At 43.5% G+C, this 17,295-nt stretch overlaps 1 protein-coding gene across 1 annotated transcript in view; it reads left to right on the plus strand.

Moving 5' to 3' along the window:
• Positions 1-17,295, plus strand: part of PPP2R3A (protein phosphatase 2 regulatory subunit B''alpha) — a 292,871-nt gene that overhangs the window by 263,205 nt on the left and 12,371 nt on the right. The window contains 7 exon segments of the mRNA XM_073625480.1: positions 1,145-1,405; positions 2,227-2,330; positions 2,765-2,867; positions 6,650-6,724; positions 10,999-11,085; positions 12,374-12,530; positions 15,711-15,759. Of these exon segments, the coding sequence (XP_073481581.1) occupies positions 1,145-1,405; positions 2,227-2,330; positions 2,765-2,867; positions 6,650-6,724; positions 10,999-11,085; positions 12,374-12,530; positions 15,711-15,759 (836 nt within the window).

A 17,295-nucleotide genomic window follows, 5' to 3' on the forward strand; every position in this document is an offset into this window, starting at 1 on the left:
AGAAAATCCCACATTTTGGGTTGTCCCTGGAAAAGTAATAAAGGAGAAATCTTCCAACGGGGACACTAGTTCCAGTGACCTGGGGTTCCCTAAGGAACTCTATTTGCAGGGATTTCCTTTTACTTCTTGTTTGGCTATGGGACATCAAGTGAAGGGAAATCTCTGCAATGAGGCACAGATGGCGGGAAAAAAAATCTGACAGAGGTTATATCCCTCCCTCTACAAAATGTAAAAAAATGTTTTGCCTATACCTCTACTTTAATGCTTATCTGTAGGTTTGTGGGCCATCCATGGTTTGGGCGGGTGCACATTTTAAACCCTGCACCAGATGTGCTTGGAACTCTAATGCCCTGTAGACACGGTCGGACATTGATCAGACATTCCGACAACAAAATCCATGGATTTTTACCGACGGATGTTGGCTCAAACTTGTCTTGCATACACACAGTCACATAAAGTTGTCGGAAAATCCGATTGTTCTGAATGTGGTGACGTAAAACACGTACGTCGGGACTATAAACGGGGCAGTAGCCAATAGCTTTCGTCTCTTAATTTATTCTGAGCATGCGTGGCACTTTGTGCATCGGATTTGTGTACACACAATTGGAATTTCCGACAACGGATTTTGTTGTTGGAAAATTTTATAGCAAGCTCTCAAACTTTGTGTGTCGGAAATTCCTATGGAAAATGTGTGATGGAGCTTACACACGGTCGGAATTTCCGAAAACAAGGTCCGATCACACATTTTCCGTCGGAAAATCCTATCGTGTGTACAGGACATTGATCCTAAATACACCCACCAACCTTGTCCTGTGGCTGCAACATTGACCATCCTGTTGGTACAAATATTCATGTTTCGGTGTAAAAACCTAGCTTAGTTATATGTAGCAAGCATCCTATATATCCTGGGATTTACAAGACTACAGGTTCCACCATCTGGCCAGAGGTTAGGTAAATAGCGGCAGTTTGAGATTTTCTGTTACAGATTCATTCTAGTTGTATGTTATTTGAACAATAAACTGTTCTCTTGCTGTGCAGGAGAGAAGAGGTTGCACTTTCTGCTTAATAGATTTCTTTGACTTCCATTTATATGAATGGTGCTAGTTCATCTAATGGCGTATTTCCATTTTTTATAATCTTGCAGGTTCAGAACAAGCAGGAGAAGAAGCCAGGGACCCCTCCTCCTGCCCCTGTCACTCCAGTAATTACACGACCTGCCTCCCCTCCACCTGTCAAAGTAACAGTCATCCCTTCCCTGTCTGTAAACATTCCACGATTCTACTTCCCCAGAGGACTGCCCAACCCCAGCAACAACCATGATGACATCATCACCAAGACTGAAGCAATTTTTGCCAGTATGGACGATGAAAAGGCAGATATTTATGAAATGGGGAAGATTGCCAAGGTAAAACAAATCATTACTTTATACAGTTTGACAGTCTGCTAGCCTTGAAGGAAAAGGAAAAGGTGTAGGGGGACAATATTGTCCAAGCCTGGAGCAGGTCTGTCCCATCAGCTGATAGCAGACAATAGCCCACTATAAGCTGACTCTGGGTCACAAGGGGACAAATGTAATTGTACTCCTGTGACCTACGAGAGAAGTATGGCCAACAAAAATGTTGACCTGTTCTTTTAAGCAATGCAACCTGGTTCATGGATGAGTTCATCATTATTCTCTCTTCTCCCATAAGCATGTTAGACTGACATTGCTGTGCAAACCAACAGGAGTATTAGTGGGGGCCAATATTCTGATAGATTCAGATACCTATGCTATCTGTATTTAAAAATGGATGCAATGGTCGTTTAAATAAATACATCAATTGTATTTTAGGTCTACACGCAGTCTCACTTTTAAAAAAATGCTAACACCTGTAGTTATCAATAACAGGGAGGATGTTTAGTCTTCTCTTAAAGACTTTTGCTTCTATACTGAACCTGACTGCACACCATTTCTGTTATCTAATAAAGTCCATGGAAGGAGCTTTCACATGAATTAGGTGATAAATCCTGCTGAAGCGTAGAATGACTGGCACCCTATTTTGTGACCAGCCCAGAGTGTTCATCAGACACAATAAGCAAGAATGCCGTAGTTGAGGTATTAAAAGTTCATTTTATTAGTACATGTACTGTATATTGCTTCTGTAACATATTAGCAGACCAGCTTGCCTTTGTTTTATTTTGCTCCCGTTGGACCTAAATCCTCCTCACCCTGTCTTCTCTCTGTAGATTTGTGGTTGTCCGCTCTACTGGAAAGCAGCACTGTTTAATGCGGCCGGAGGAGAGAGGACGGGATTTGTGTCTGTGCATTCATTTATTGCAACGTGGAGAAAGTAAGTATCAAGGAATTACATCTTTACTTCCTTTCACAAGGCCTAGACACTGTTATCAATGGGGCTGATTCCATAAGGCAGTAAAGAACAGAAAATTCGTGCAAGGTATGAAAATCTGTTACCAAATGAATAGATTTTGCACCTCACCTTTGCTCTTTGCACAGCCTTATGTAAAAGGACATGAAGTAAAAAAAAATTCCCATAGCATCCTGTCTGGTCACTTCAGTCTTCTAGCAGTTCTACTTTGTGCCCTTAGGTTTTTACATAACAAAAGTATTATCGGTTACTGCCAGTTACCACAGTGTAATAATTAGCTCTATGAAGTTGTATAATGCAATAATCTATACAGTTAATGCCAACGTTGGGTGAGTTACAAGTATTATACCCTTTATGCATGCACGTTATTCTGAAAGATACATTTTATTTACTTGCAGGTTGCTACAGAACTGTCATGATGACACTTCCAAATTCATGTACCTTTTAGCAAAACCTGGCTGCAGCTATTTAGAGCAAGAAGACTTCATCCCCCTCCTGCAGGTGAGGCTGGAAGGACAAGTGTCCTGAGTTCAATCTAATGACCGGTTTGGGAAGCACTATGCTACTTGAATGCAGAATTGTTTTCATGCTGCATTAAACAATGTAAACCCCAACTTTTAAAGTGGTTCTAAAGTCAGAAGGTTTTTTTTTTATCTTAATGCAGTCTATGCATTAAGATAAAAAACCTTCTGTGTGCAGCAGCCCCCCCTCAGCCCCCCTAATACTTACCTGAGCCAATCTTGATCCAGCGATGTTGCACAATGTTGTTCTCCCTCATTGGCTGAGACAGCAGCGGGGCGCCATTTGCCTTTGTCGATTTAAAGTTAGTGAGCCAATGAGAAGAGAGGGGGCGGGGCCGAGCCACAGTTCCATGTCTGAATGGACACACACAGCCTCGGCTCGGGTGCGCCCATAGCAAGCTGCTTGCTGTGGGGGCACTCGGCGGGAGGGGCCAGAAGCGCCGGCATGGGCCCCCAGAAGAGGAGGATCTGGGCTGCTCTGTGCAAAGCATTACACAGAGCAGGTAAGTATAACTTTTTGTTATTTTTAAATGAAAAAAACGAGACTTTAGTATCACTTTAACTTACAGTATTTGCTTCCCTTGCTCTACAAAATATATTAGCTCCAATACACTTAGATCCAAGGGTGACAATGCTGCTCTTCCATAGTGTGGTGAGTGATTTCCATTCTAGCAGATAGTGGGTTAAGGTGGAAAAAAAAATAACGCAGCCACCACATCTAAGGACTGGTAGGCTGCAATTTTTTTTATTTTTTTTGGGGGGGGGGGGGTTAAATATGCTTTAATGAAAATTTTTGTATTCTGTGCCTTTTAGTTATCCTTCAGGGTGATGGCATTGTTTCATTTGGCAGATTCATGGAAGTATAGTGGGTAGCTGTTTCTTTCCCTAGAAGTGGCCTTTGCTTCGTAGAATTTTTTTTTGCTTTACTAATTAACAGCTTGCTCGAGCATGCAGAGCATTGCTTTAGCAGAACCTTAGCTTCTCTGTTTTCAGATGCATGGGCTCTCCACAGTGAAGTTGGAGAGGGAATCAGAACTGAATGTAATTGATGCTCGAGGATAGGGAAGCATTGTGCTAATAGCCAAGAAGAAAAAAAAAATCATTCAGCAGCCTGATTGTGCAAACAATGCCAATACGTGAGGTGATTTTGTGTTGATTTTGATTAATTGATTACTATTATAGTTTTGCTCAATACTTGATACTGTAAAGTTTAAATAAAAAAGAAATTTGTCTTTGTTTGAAATCCCCATAAAAGCACAAAGTCCTCTTCCCCATGCAGCAGCAGCAGCCTACAGATACTTTATATTACCAAAAGTATTGGGACTCCTGCCTTTACACGCATATAACTAATGGCATCCCAGTCTTGGTCCGTAGGGTTCAATAATGAGTTGGCCCACCCTTTGCAGCTATATTAGCTTAAACTCTTCCGGTAAGGCTGTCCACAAGACTTAGGAGTGTGTCTATAGGAATGTTTGACCATTCTTCCAGAAGTGCATTTATGAGGTCAGGTATTGATGTGGATGAGAAGGCCTGGCTCGAAGTCTCTGCTCAAATTCATCCCAAAAACTGTTCTATCGGATTGGCTTCAAGACTTTGTACAAGCTGGTCAAGTTTCTCCACCTCAAACTCGTTCATCCATGTCTTTATGGACCTTGCTTTGTGCACTGGTCCTAATCATTTGGTGAAGGGGGGGATTATGGTGTGGGGTTGTTTTTCAGGGGTTGGGCTTTGCCCCTTAGCTCCAGTGAAGGGAACTTGTAAGGTGTCAGCATACCAAGACATTTTGGACAATTTTATGCTCCCAACTTTGTGGGAACAGTTTGGGGATGGCCCCTTCCTGTTCCAACATGTCTGCGTACCAGTGCACAAAGCATGGTCCATAAAGACATGGATGAGTGAGTTTGGGGTGGGGGAACTTGACTGGTCTGCACAGAGTCCTGACCTCAACCTGAATGAACACCTTTGGGATGAATTAGAGCGGAGACTAAACCTTGTGGACAGTCTTCCCAGAAGAGTTGAATCTGTTATAGCTGCAAAGGGTGGGCCAAACTCAATATTGAACCCTACGGACTAAGACTGGGATGCTATTAAAGTTCATGTTCGTGTATTGGTGTCCCAATATTTTTGACAATATAGTGTATATAGGACTACTGCTCACTTTGAGAGTGCAGCAGTCTAAAATGTTCTGCCATGCTGGGTCACATCCAGAGCTCTGCTATCAGAAAAGCTCATGCACACTGCTGATTGCAGGAACTCTGGCTGTGCTTTAGCTGTGCTTTAGCAGGTGGTGAACTAGATCACTGGTGCTCTATTTGTGATATCTCTCTGCAGTCTTTGCTTCAGATTGCTGCCTGGGCGAAAAGCTTTTGTTGGAGCGGACTTAAAAAAAAAAAATTCAAAATTTCAGTTATATTGCACCCTTGGTGTATATATTTTAGTGTACTATATATTTAAGTGTGCTAAAACTGCCATGTCTCACTGCCTGTGATTAGCGCGGCGCCGTGCCGACTTCCTGGCGGGCTCAGCACGCGGAGTGTGCGAACACGCCGGAGCTCATCCTTGCTCACCAAGAGACTAGTACACAAAAAAGTAAACGTATCAAAGAGCTGTGGTGAGTCTCCCTTGTTTAAAAACTGGCAAGCACAAATGTAGCTGTGCCTAGTTTGGTTCTTAATGCATTGGTATGATAACCCACAGGTAACAGCCAAACATAGAAAATAAAGGAAAATACATTGCCCTCCTTCCCAATACTCTGATCTGTCATTTGTAGGAAATGTATATTGTGAACCCTTTTAATATAGATGAGTTATATCTGGTCTTTTTACACTTTAAATCTGAATTCCAAGAATTCAACCACTGTTTAAAATCTGCTGGCTTACTATGGGTTAAGTCCAACGAGGTGCATGCCACCTCATGGACTTGCCTCTTTTATATAAAACTGAATGTTTTACTTCTATCAGCAATTACTATACCTCTTTCGCTCTGACAGGAGAAATGTTGCTCTTTCATACAGCAGCAATTCTGTCCATCCTTCAGCTTTGCTGCCCATTCACAGAAGGCTTTGTATTTTGTGAATGTTTCACATATTACAAAGAGCTCTGTGATTGGGCAGGAGGAAAGGAGGGGGCAAGCTGAATTCCTGTAGTTCAGCTTTAAACTCCAAAGAATATGTACTTTAAGGTGATTGTAAATTCTTGTTTTTGTTTTTTTTTTTTTTTTTTCCAATAAAAATAAACGTGTTATACTTGCCTGCCTTGTGCAGTAGATTTGCACAGAGAAGACTGGATCCTCCTCTTCTCAGATCCCACATCGGTGCTCCTGGCCCCTTGCTCCTGTTGAGTGCCCCCACAGCAAGCAGCTTGCAATGGGGACACCCTAGCCAAGCCACAGCTCCCTGTGGCCATTCAGACACAGAGCTGCGGCCTGGCCCGTCCCCTCTTTCTCCTGATTGGCTGATTGATTGACTTTGACAGCAGTGGGAGCCAATGGCGCTACTGTGTCTCAGCCAATCTTGGACGGCTGAGACACTCATGGACATCGCTGGATGGGGCTCAGGTAAGTATTAGGGGGGCTGCTGCACACAGAAGACTTTATCTAAATGCATAGAATGCATTTAGATAAAAAACCTTCTGACTTTACAACCCCTTTAAGATGCTGTGGTTTATTCTTTGCTACATATTTGTGTCTTCCGCGGAGTACACGTCCAAGCTTGTATCTTCAACCACTATTTACATGATTTATACATTTCTCTCTCTGTTTCAGGACATTGTGGACACACATCCTGGATTAACGTTTCTTAAGGAAGCTCCTGAATTTCACTCCCGATACATAACAACGGTGAGTGCCCAGACATAGTATATGCATGATTATTTCTCATATGATGCATTTAGGATATGGACATTCCCTGCAATCAGGTGAAAAAATGTTTAGGTAACAGGGTCACCCCATCCCCTCCTTATACATACTTGAGTTCTCGCTTGGTACAGTGCACCTGACTGTAGCAGTTCTCTCCTCAGTCAAATCCTGAGCCGCACTCTGTGTGTCTATGGATGCAGGTAGCGTGGCTTAGGATCGAGCCTGCAGGTGTGCAACAATAGGAAGCTGCTTCCTCTGGTTGCACACTGAGAAATGGAGGAGCCGGAAGTGCCAGCGGGGGACCCGAGAAGAACGGCACTACTCTTTGCAATTCCATTGCACAGAACAGGTAAGTATATCATGTTTGACATTTTAAAAAATACTTTACAATCACTTTCAAATGTAACTAAAGGCAAAACTTTTTTTTTTAAAGTGGAGTGGAGAGGGATTAGAACAACTGTCAGTTTTTATTGCTGTCTGTGGGGAGACACCATGTCTATTTGTCCTGTTTTACCATTATCATCAAAGTGAAAGTAAAAAAAAAAACAATTTTGTGTTGACACCAGAACACTAATAGAGGGGAAATCTTCAAATGGGGGCACTAACTTTGGTGACACCCAGGGATTCTCTCACTTTGGAGGGATTTTATCTCACTTCCTCATTTGGCTATTGGACAGGAAGTGAAGGGTAATCTCCCCAATGGGATTATAACCCTCAATTATGCTTTCCAAAATTAGAAAAATAAAAGTTTTGGCTTAAGTTACACTTTAGGGCCTGGGACTGGTATATAGATATAGAGATCTATCTATCTATCTATCTATCTCTATCTATCTATCTATCTATCTATCTATCTATCTATCTATCTATCTATCTATCTATCTATCTATCTATCTATCTATCTATCTATCTATCTATCTCAATTTATAATGTTTAGGGGTTCTAAGTAATTTTCTAGCAAAAAATGCTGATTATAACTTGTAAGCAACAAGTGTCAGAAAAAGGCTTAGGCGTGAAGGGGTTAAGAATATAAATTAAGGTAAATATTCCCCAATGTGGACATAACAGAGGTTCCAATCCTTCCCAGCCCATTTCAAGAATCTTTTCTTCAAAAACAGTTATATACATATTTAGGGTTTTATCAATGAAAGTGCACGTTTCAGGGGGTATTTTTTGTTTCCTATATTTATATAACACTAATCTATTATGCACTGTAGAATCATTTATTTTAGTCCCTGACGTTTAGGAGTCTACAATCTAATGCCTCTATTGTGGTGGTTGGTACAGTCACATACTACATGCTGTAGGTCTAGCCAAGTGAGAAGTCAGTCAACCTACTGAAATTATTTATTTCAGGTACTTGTATAGTGCCGTCAATTTACACAGTGCTTTACACATATATTGTACATTCACATCAGTCCCTGCCCTCAAGGAGCCTACCATCTAAGGTCCCTAACTCGCCTTCATACATACCAGTGGTGGAATTACCAGGGTCGCCACAGTCACACTTGCGACGGGGCCCTGGCATTCTGTCACTGTGGGGGGGCCCAGCGGGGTTGCTATTCACAGGGCTCTGAGCGGAGAGCGTGTCTCTCAGGTAACAGCAGCACAGAGACACCGGCATTGGCAGTTTTATATCCCTCTCCGACGGAGACCGTCCGGTCTGTCCTCTCTCACACGGGATGACAGAGGACACACAGCTGATCTCTCCCTTCTGCCCCCTCCCCTCTCCTGTGTGCTCCGCGGGAAATGTGAGCTTGTTAGCTTCACACTTGACTGCCCGCAGAGCACACAGGAGAGGGGAGGGGGCAGAAGGGAGAGATCAGCTGTGTGTCCTCTGTCATCCCGTGTGAGAGAGGACAGACCGGACGGTCTCCATCGGAGAGGGATATAAAACTGTCAATGCCGGTGTCTCTGTGCTGCTGTTACCTAAGAGACACGCTCTCCACTCAGAGCCGTGCTGTCCTGAGAAGACAGAGGACTCTGATGGGCACTGATAGAGGACTCTGATGGGCACTGATAGAGGACTCTGATGGGCACTGATAGAGGACTCTGATGGGCACTGATGGAGGACTCTGATGGGCACTGATGGAGGACTCTGATGGGCACTGATGGAGGACTCTGATGGGCACTGATGGAGGACTCTGATGGGCACTGATGGAGGACTCTGATGGGCACTGATGGAGGACTCTGATGGGCACTGATGGAGGACTCTGATGGGCACTGATGGAGGACTCTGATGGGCACTGATGGAGGACTCTGATGGGCACTGATGGAGGACTCTGATGGGCACTGATGGAGGACTCTGATGGGCACTGATGGAGGACTCTGATGGGCACTGATGGAGGACTCTGATGGGCACTGATGGAGGACTCTGATGGGCACTGATGGAGGACTCTGATGGGCACTGATAGAGGACGCTGATGGGCACTGATAGAGGACGCTGATGGGCACTGATAGAGGACGCTGATGGGCACTGATAGAGGACGCTGATGGGCACTGATAGAGGACGCTGATGGGCACTGATAGAGGACGCTGATGGGCACTGATAGAGGACGCTGATGGGCACTGATAGAGGACGCTGATGGGCACTGATAGAGGACGCTGATGGGCACTGATAGAGGACGCTGATGGGCACTGATAGAGGACGCTGATGGGCACTGATAGAGGACGCTGATGGGCACTGATAGAGGACGCTGATGGGCACTGATAGAGGACGCTGATGGGCACTGATAGAGGACGCTGATGGGCACTGATAGAGGACGCTGATGGGCACTGATAGAGGACGCTGATGGGCACTGATAGAGGACGCTGATGGGCAATGATAGAGGACGCTGATGGGCACTGATAGAGGACGCTGATGGGCACTGATAGAGGACGCTGATGGGCACTGATAGAGGACGCTGATGGGGGACGCTGATGGGGGACGCTGATGGGGGACGCTGATGGGGGGCGCTGATGGGGGACGCTGATGGGGGGCGCTGATGGGGGGCGCTGATAGGGGACACTGATGGGGGGCGCTGATAGGGGACACTGATGGGGGGCGCTGATAGGGGACACTGATGGGGGGCGCTGATAGGGGACACTGATGGGGGGCGCTGATAGGGGACACTGATGGGGGGCGCTGATAGGGGACACTGATGGGGGGCGCTGATAGGAGGCACTGATGGGGGGCGCTGATAGGAGGCACTGATGGGGGGCGCTGATAGGAGGCACTGATGGGGGGCGCTGATAGGGGGCACTGATGGGGGGCGCTGATAGGGGGCACTGATAGAAGGTGCTGATAGGGGGCACCGATGGGAGGCGCTGATACGGGGCACTGAGAAGGCACTAGGGGGCACTGAGAAGGCACTAGGGGGCACTGATAGGGGGCACTGAGAAGGCACTAGGGGGCACTGAGATGGGCACCGATGGGAGGAATGCACTGATGGGCACTGAAGAACAGTGATAGGCAGAACTCAGGCAGTATTGATGGGCAGCATTGAAGAGTACCGATAGGTAGCACGGATGGACGCTGTTAGGCAGCATTAATGAGCACTGATAGGTAACACTTGTAGGTGGCATTGATGGGCACTGATGATTGGGGCACTGATTATCAGTGTAAACAATTTTCTGACATTCTTGGCAGTTAATGGTAGTCCTTTCCCAACACAGACACAGCGTGGGAGGAAAGGGTTGCGGATAACCGGCAAGTCTGTTTACATGTGATCAGCTGACATCACATGGTAAAGGGCCACTGTGATTGCGCTGGATGCACGTCCCAGGGGGCATGCAGGAAGCACGGTTTTGGGACAATGTACATGGACACCCTCCCAAAATTGGAAGCCCGGGGCTTGGGGGCCCATCATGGTTTCTTGCACCAGGGCCCTGAAGGTTCTAGTTACGCCACTGATACATACTAGGGCCAATTTAGGCAGGATCCATCCTGTTAACCTACCAGCATGTCTTTGGGATGTGGGAGGAAACCGGAGTACCTGGAGGAAACCCACACATTAACAGGGAGAACATGCAAACTCTATGTTGGTAGTGCCATGGTTGGGGTTCAAACCCGCGACCCTTCTTACTGCTAGGCAGAAGTGCTACCCACTACACCACTGTGCTACAATCAACTGTATTTTAATTGCAATTGGAAATTCTGTGGCAGCTCACACAGATCTCAGAATGATTAGTATGCGTATTCTGTGCAGTTAGTGTCATTTCTAACACACTGATCAGGTCCTTTTGCTAATCTGTATACATTTCGTTTTTGAATCCTGCAGGTCATTCAGAGAATATTCTACACAGTGAACAGGTCATGGTCGGGAAGAATCACACCTACTGAGCTTCGCAGAAGTAATTTCCTACAGGTAAGAATTCCTATTACATTATATAAATGTCCTGGAAGACTGCACTTGAAGTGTAATTGCTATTGTAGTATAGTGCTTGGACAATGATCAGGTCACTTATAGCTTCCCTGGGGAGTTGACTACGTCTGATCTGAGCATTTGTTATAGCATGAAGCTGTCTCTCTAAAAAAAATGGTGCAGTGTGTGGGTTCCAGATTAGTCCAGAACATTTATGATTAGGTAGGTGTCTCGTTGCATGTCTTTCTTGGGCAGACACCCTCCTAGCCTAAAGTGGTTGTAAACCTCGGACATGAAAAATCAACAAATCACATATTTCTATAGGGTTTACGTACCTCTCCCCAAAGCAGTAAGTGTCATTTCTCTCTGTAGTCTCTTTCCTCTGCTATCTGCATGACAATTTTTCCTGACACCAGGAGATAAAAGGTGAAAGGGGAGGGACTTCCAGCGCACATCCTGTGGTTGACAGCCTCATCTCTGTTACTGTGTCCTGTATGAAGGAAGGGAGGTGTCCCTTTCCTCCAGTCAGCTCTCATAGCTCTTGTACAGTGTGTAACTGTAGCTCTCTGTTACCTGCTTTGTCTGTGAAAAACCTTTTTTTTTTATCTCTGAGTTTTACTAGGCTGTACAGGACATATAAACACAGGGACAAAGCAGCGCCTTCTAAGTGTAGCAGCTAGAACATTTAATAGTAAAAACCACAATAGAAACACAAACAAGTGATAACAAACAGCATGGGTATCAATATCATCCGCGCCATCCCGGGGACTGCCTTTTGTCACTAGCTGGAACATCCCTATGGCTGTCTTGTGTCTGGTTACACTGGTGGAGCCCAGCGCTCCCGGAAAGCTGGGACAGGGATCAGCGTTGCACGGGAACCATGGCAAGGTGTCGTCACTTCCGGGTACGGGGTCAGCAGGGAGGTGCTTATATGTACAGGACATATGGCTGCAGATAAACAGGTACAAGTTTAGGAGGAAGATTTGTTTTATCTCCGTGTATGACCTGAGGCAAGTCACTTCACTGAGTATAGGTAAGGGTTTCCAACCACTTTAAGTAAATTGATCTTAAATTGCAAATCAGTAGTAGCAGTGAGAACCTTCAAACAAATGTACAAATACTATAGTCAATATATATAAATTAATTTTTAGTTTTAATAAATGTTATGAATGCATAGTTTTTGTTTTTTTCGTTTTTTTTTTTTAATGCTCTGTATGAGTTCTACAAATCAGTGCATTATAGTACAAATATATTTGATTTTGCATTCCTTTGTTTCTTTCTTATTATGTAGACATTGGCTCTGCTGGAGGAAGAAGATGACATTAACCAAGTGACAGATTACTTTTCCTATGAACACTTCTATGTCATCTACTGCAAGTTCTGGGAACTGGATACTGACCATGACCTGTACATCGACCAGAAAGACTTGGCACGATACAACGACCACGGTGAGCATGGATAAGAGTTAAGCTGGCCATACATGGATCGAAGCTCGTCCAGCTCAGCAGGGACCAGCCAAGATTCAATCCATGTATGGGCAGGCTGATTGTATCCAAGCTAATTCATCCAGCCTGTTGGCATTTTAAAATATATTTGCTGATGACGGCTATAGGCACTAGCAGTAATCATTGTGTTTTGTTGGCTGGGAAGGCTCCCTGCGCCCCCTCCTGGCAGAACAGAGTAGTGCTGCACGGAGGCATTTGAGCAATTTTCTTTCCTGCAACCCGTGGTGGAAGGAAAGAAAATGGAGTCATCTATGGGCTGCTTTACCTTATAACTGCACCTAAAGTGCAAGAAGAGGATACTATCTGACTCTGCAGTGATGTCATCAGGATTAAAGAGATTACAAAGAAGGTTTAGGAAGATATTTATATTCTGTCTTAGAAATAGGATTATTTACTGCACCAGGGATGATAGATACATCTTAGCTGTCGCTCTCCTGTAAAGCCATGAATGTGTTTGATACACCAAGGCTGTGAAAGGGTGCTTGTTGGAGCCACAGCTGTGCTCAGAAGTAGAAAGGTCAGTTCTAGAGGCAGAGAAGAAACTAGGAGAATGCCTGTTTACTGATCTCCTGCTGCTGTACTGGGTACTTCCAAGATCATGCTGAGAGTCCTGGCACCAGGAGAAGCCTCTGGGTCTCGTCTTCTGCTGTCTATATAAAGCAAGCCATTCACAGTCTACAGGGTGGGATGGGGCAGCTTCTGGAGGTGGGGGGTAAGGTTCACCTCTTTGGAAGCAGAGAAGTGACCTCATTGTCTTCTAATCACTATGTGGATCTTTTAGAAAGCCTTCAGAGCTGTATCTTAATTCTATAGGTTTATTGCACACATGAAGACAGAGGCTCAAATAAATCAGTTACTAGCTCTCCCTTTAAATGGTGGGGATTTAACCTCTTTTTAAACTTTTTTTATAGTTGATTTTTCCCTTAACGTCTTTCAAGACAGCACCTTGAGAGCATGGCTCCACCCACTTGTCAGGAACCACACCTCCACCAATCTTTAAAAGGAGGCTCCTTTCCACTTATCAGTTTTTGTGTTTCCTTCGGAGGGAACACATGTGGGAGTTAGGAGCTCTCATTACTAATTGTTTAAAACTAGAAAATAATTGTAAACTGAATTAAGGCAGTATAATCGCAAACCTTACATTGTATGATCTGCTTGCAACTGATGCCGAAAAAAAAGGGAAAAAAGCAACATAGTAGAACTAAAAACATGTACAAATAAAAAAATGTAAACGGTTATAAGATGATCATCATTCAATATAATGAAAATATTTTAACGAAGGCAGAAAAAGGGGGTTCGTAATATATCAGCAGCTGGATCCACATACTTTCATGATGGCCCCTTCAATCGCATTGGATCTGGAAAATGTAAAAGTGTTTGAGGGTTAAATTGCAAAGGATAATAGTCCCAAACTGTTCTGAATTATGGAAGTGTGTCTTTTTAAAGTAGATATAAACTTTTTAAATGACATTTTGTTTGCTAAAGCAGGCTATCATAAATAATTGCCCTTTTTATTATCAACCATGCCTTTTCCCGGTTTTTAAAACATGTTTTTGTAAAATCTTCTACTTAAACAACACTGATCATACCTATGCATAGTGGAGAGACCAGGTGTTGCAGAACTACAAGTCCCATGAGGCAATGCAAGGCTGACAGTTACAAGCATGACACACACAGGCAGAGGCATAATGGGACTTGTAGTTCCGCAACAGCTGGAGGGCCACCAGTTTGAGACCCCTGCCTTAGACTCTCCATATTAGACCACACTTCAATCCCACAATAAAGTTACTTGGATGTGTAAATAAAGAAATACCTTACAAATAAAACTCTGTGCCAATTCCTCCTTTAGCTTGTTTCCATGAATTTCGAAAAGACTAAAATCCCAAGAAATATCAGGAAAAACGTATCTTTCATATTTCACAGTTAAAGACAAACTAAATCAATGGCACTGGATATCAAGGATAGAAACAGTCCTCCACATAGTATGTTAACCTAGTCACTACAGTCGCATACCCTCTTTAAAGGGGAACATCACCCTACCTAGTTTAAAGTAGTTGTAAACCTCAGACATGAAATACGAACAAAGCATATCCCTTTATAGTGTGTACTTGTCTAGGTCCAGGGCACTAAGGGTAATTTCTGTCTGCTGCCTTGATCCTTTGCTATCAGCATGAATCACTTCTGACAAGTTTTCCTGACAGCAGAGGGATCTCCAACACACAGCCTGTGATTGACAGCCTCAGCTTTGTTCTTGTATGCTGTGTGAAGGGGGGTGTCCCTTCCCTCCAATCAGCTCTTAGAGCTCCCCTCACTAATGCTCTGCAGAGTGTAACTTCAGCTCTCAGCCCTGTGCTTTCTAAGCGCTCAGACAAGCTGTAAAAATTCTGCACTTTAAATAGATGTACAAGAAATATGGCCACCTGTAAACAGGTATTACTTATGTTAGATGATTTGTTTAATCTCTGTGTATCACCTGAGGCCAGTCGCTTCACTGGGTGTATGTAAGGGTTTGCAATCGCTTTAAATTAAGTCCCCTCCCCATCTAATAATTGTCCCTGTATGGCAATAAAACATATTTGTTTCTACTGAACAATGTTTTACAAAATACTGGGGCCCTTTTCAGCATGATACATTTTAATACATAGGTGAACTTATCCTTTAAATGAGAGAGGATTAAAAATGAATTGAAGTGTAAAGTAAAAGATACCTATATATGCACATACACAGATGGAAGCACAGTGCAAGAAGAGAGGTACTAAACTGTATTGGCTGATGTGTGTTACTGTGTGGAACACTCCAAATAAGCAATGGGATGTCTGTAATCATCAGAATCTTTTATTTTCTAACCTGCACTAGAAACATACAGTATAGAGCTAGAGACCCTCCAGCTTTTATAAATCGGCCACAATGACTTTAGACTGATGATTGTAAAGAGATCTCTCCAGCTTAAAGAAGAATAGATTTGCATTTGGAGAGGGGTTGTTGTTTAACTGGTAAAATGGGCTGAATATGTCTGATGCTCATTTCGCCCATCAATTTCTTTCTGGGTGAATTGTTCGGTAAATGTTGGCACTCCTGCTTTATTTTATTTTGATTTTACGAACTGTGCTGTTTTCTTTCCAGCCTCTTCAAACAGAATAATCGAGCGGATATTTTCTGGAGCAGTAACACGGTAAGACAAGATCTTGGCTTGTAAATAGTGCATGTACGTCTGCCATTGCTAAACATGTAAAGAAGAATCCATATTTTTGACAAATGTAACAACATAAGACAGGACAACGGGCTTTGTACCTATAATATATTAATATTTCTCATTAAAATTAGAAGAAAAGAGGTTTAACCTTAAACTACGTAGAGGGTTCTTTAATGTAAGAGCGGCAAGGATGTGGAATTCCCTTCCACAGGCGGTGGTCTCAGCGGGGGGCATTGATAGTTTCAAGAAACTATTAGATAAGCATCTGAACGACCGCAACATACAGGGATATACAATGTAATACTGACATATAATCACACACATAGGTTGGACTTGATGAACTTGTGTCTTTTTTCAACCTCACCTACTATGTAACTATATATCTATTTTCTACAGGCTGGGGATGTGTTCATTGTAACTTTATTTACAGCAGCCTAAAACTATGTTTAGTAGGCAATTAAATATTCATATAGATCCAGAGTTCCATGCGTCTACAGTTCCAGGTGGCGCTCAGCAACATTCGAGAACTTTCCACTGGACATAACAAATGCTTGAATGCAACTTAGGGGGCGTTCCAACTTTATTGTCTGTTTTGCCTGATACATGTTAAGGCCTCTTTCACGCCATGTGCATAGATGTGTTTTTCTGCATCTGTCGCCACGGTGTTGGAGTCGCATGCATATTTTTTTTCTGTAAAGAAATATGCAACATTTATGCATATTTTTTTTTTCTTTGTGCCTTTTACAGAGCCATTTATGTAGCAGATTTTAGCACAGAAAACATACGCACATGACACCAACGTTGTGGTGTGAACAGGGCATGTAGAACACAATTGTTTTCTTTGTGCCCTTGCAGAGACCGACGTTAAAAAAAAACAAACACACGTCATCCCAAAATATTCTATGCAAGTCGTATCTGTGTGTTTATAATCTGTGTGTTATAATCATATCTCTTCAACCCTTGTTCACACCATACTGTATTTGTATAAAAAAACTGATGGAAAAAAACACACGTCATCCAAAAATATTCCATGCAAGTCAAATCTGTGTGTTTTTTTTTTTCCCATTGGTTTTTTATGCACCTACAGTATGGTGTGAACGAAGGGTTGGAGACATGTGATTATATATGTAGTGTAAAATGTACATAAAGGCCTGTGCTAAACAAAGTAAAATGTGAAGTGCAATAAATCCGGGCAAGTAACTTAAAATCAACTTATTTGGCATTAACTGCTTCAAGACTGCCCCATAACAGATTTACTGCTTCAGGGCAGCTCACCTGTGCAGAATCACATACAGTGGAACCTCGGATTGCGAGTAACGCAGTTAACGAGCGTTAAGCAATACGAGCACTGTATTTTTAAAAATCGTAACTCGGTTTGCGAGGGTTGTCCCGCAAAACGAGCACGATTCAGGCCAAAGCGGGTGTGCAGCCGATCGGTGCCGTTCGGAAATGCACGAAAAGCAAATCTCGGGTACTAAGTCTTTCCGAGGTTTGCCGAGGTCAGCCGAAGTGTCC

This window comes from Aquarana catesbeiana, linkage group LG04, assembly GCF_042186555.1.
Source record: "Aquarana catesbeiana isolate 2022-GZ linkage group LG04, ASM4218655v1, whole genome shotgun sequence".
Taxonomy (NCBI): domain Eukaryota; kingdom Metazoa; phylum Chordata; class Amphibia; order Anura; family Ranidae; genus Aquarana; species Aquarana catesbeiana.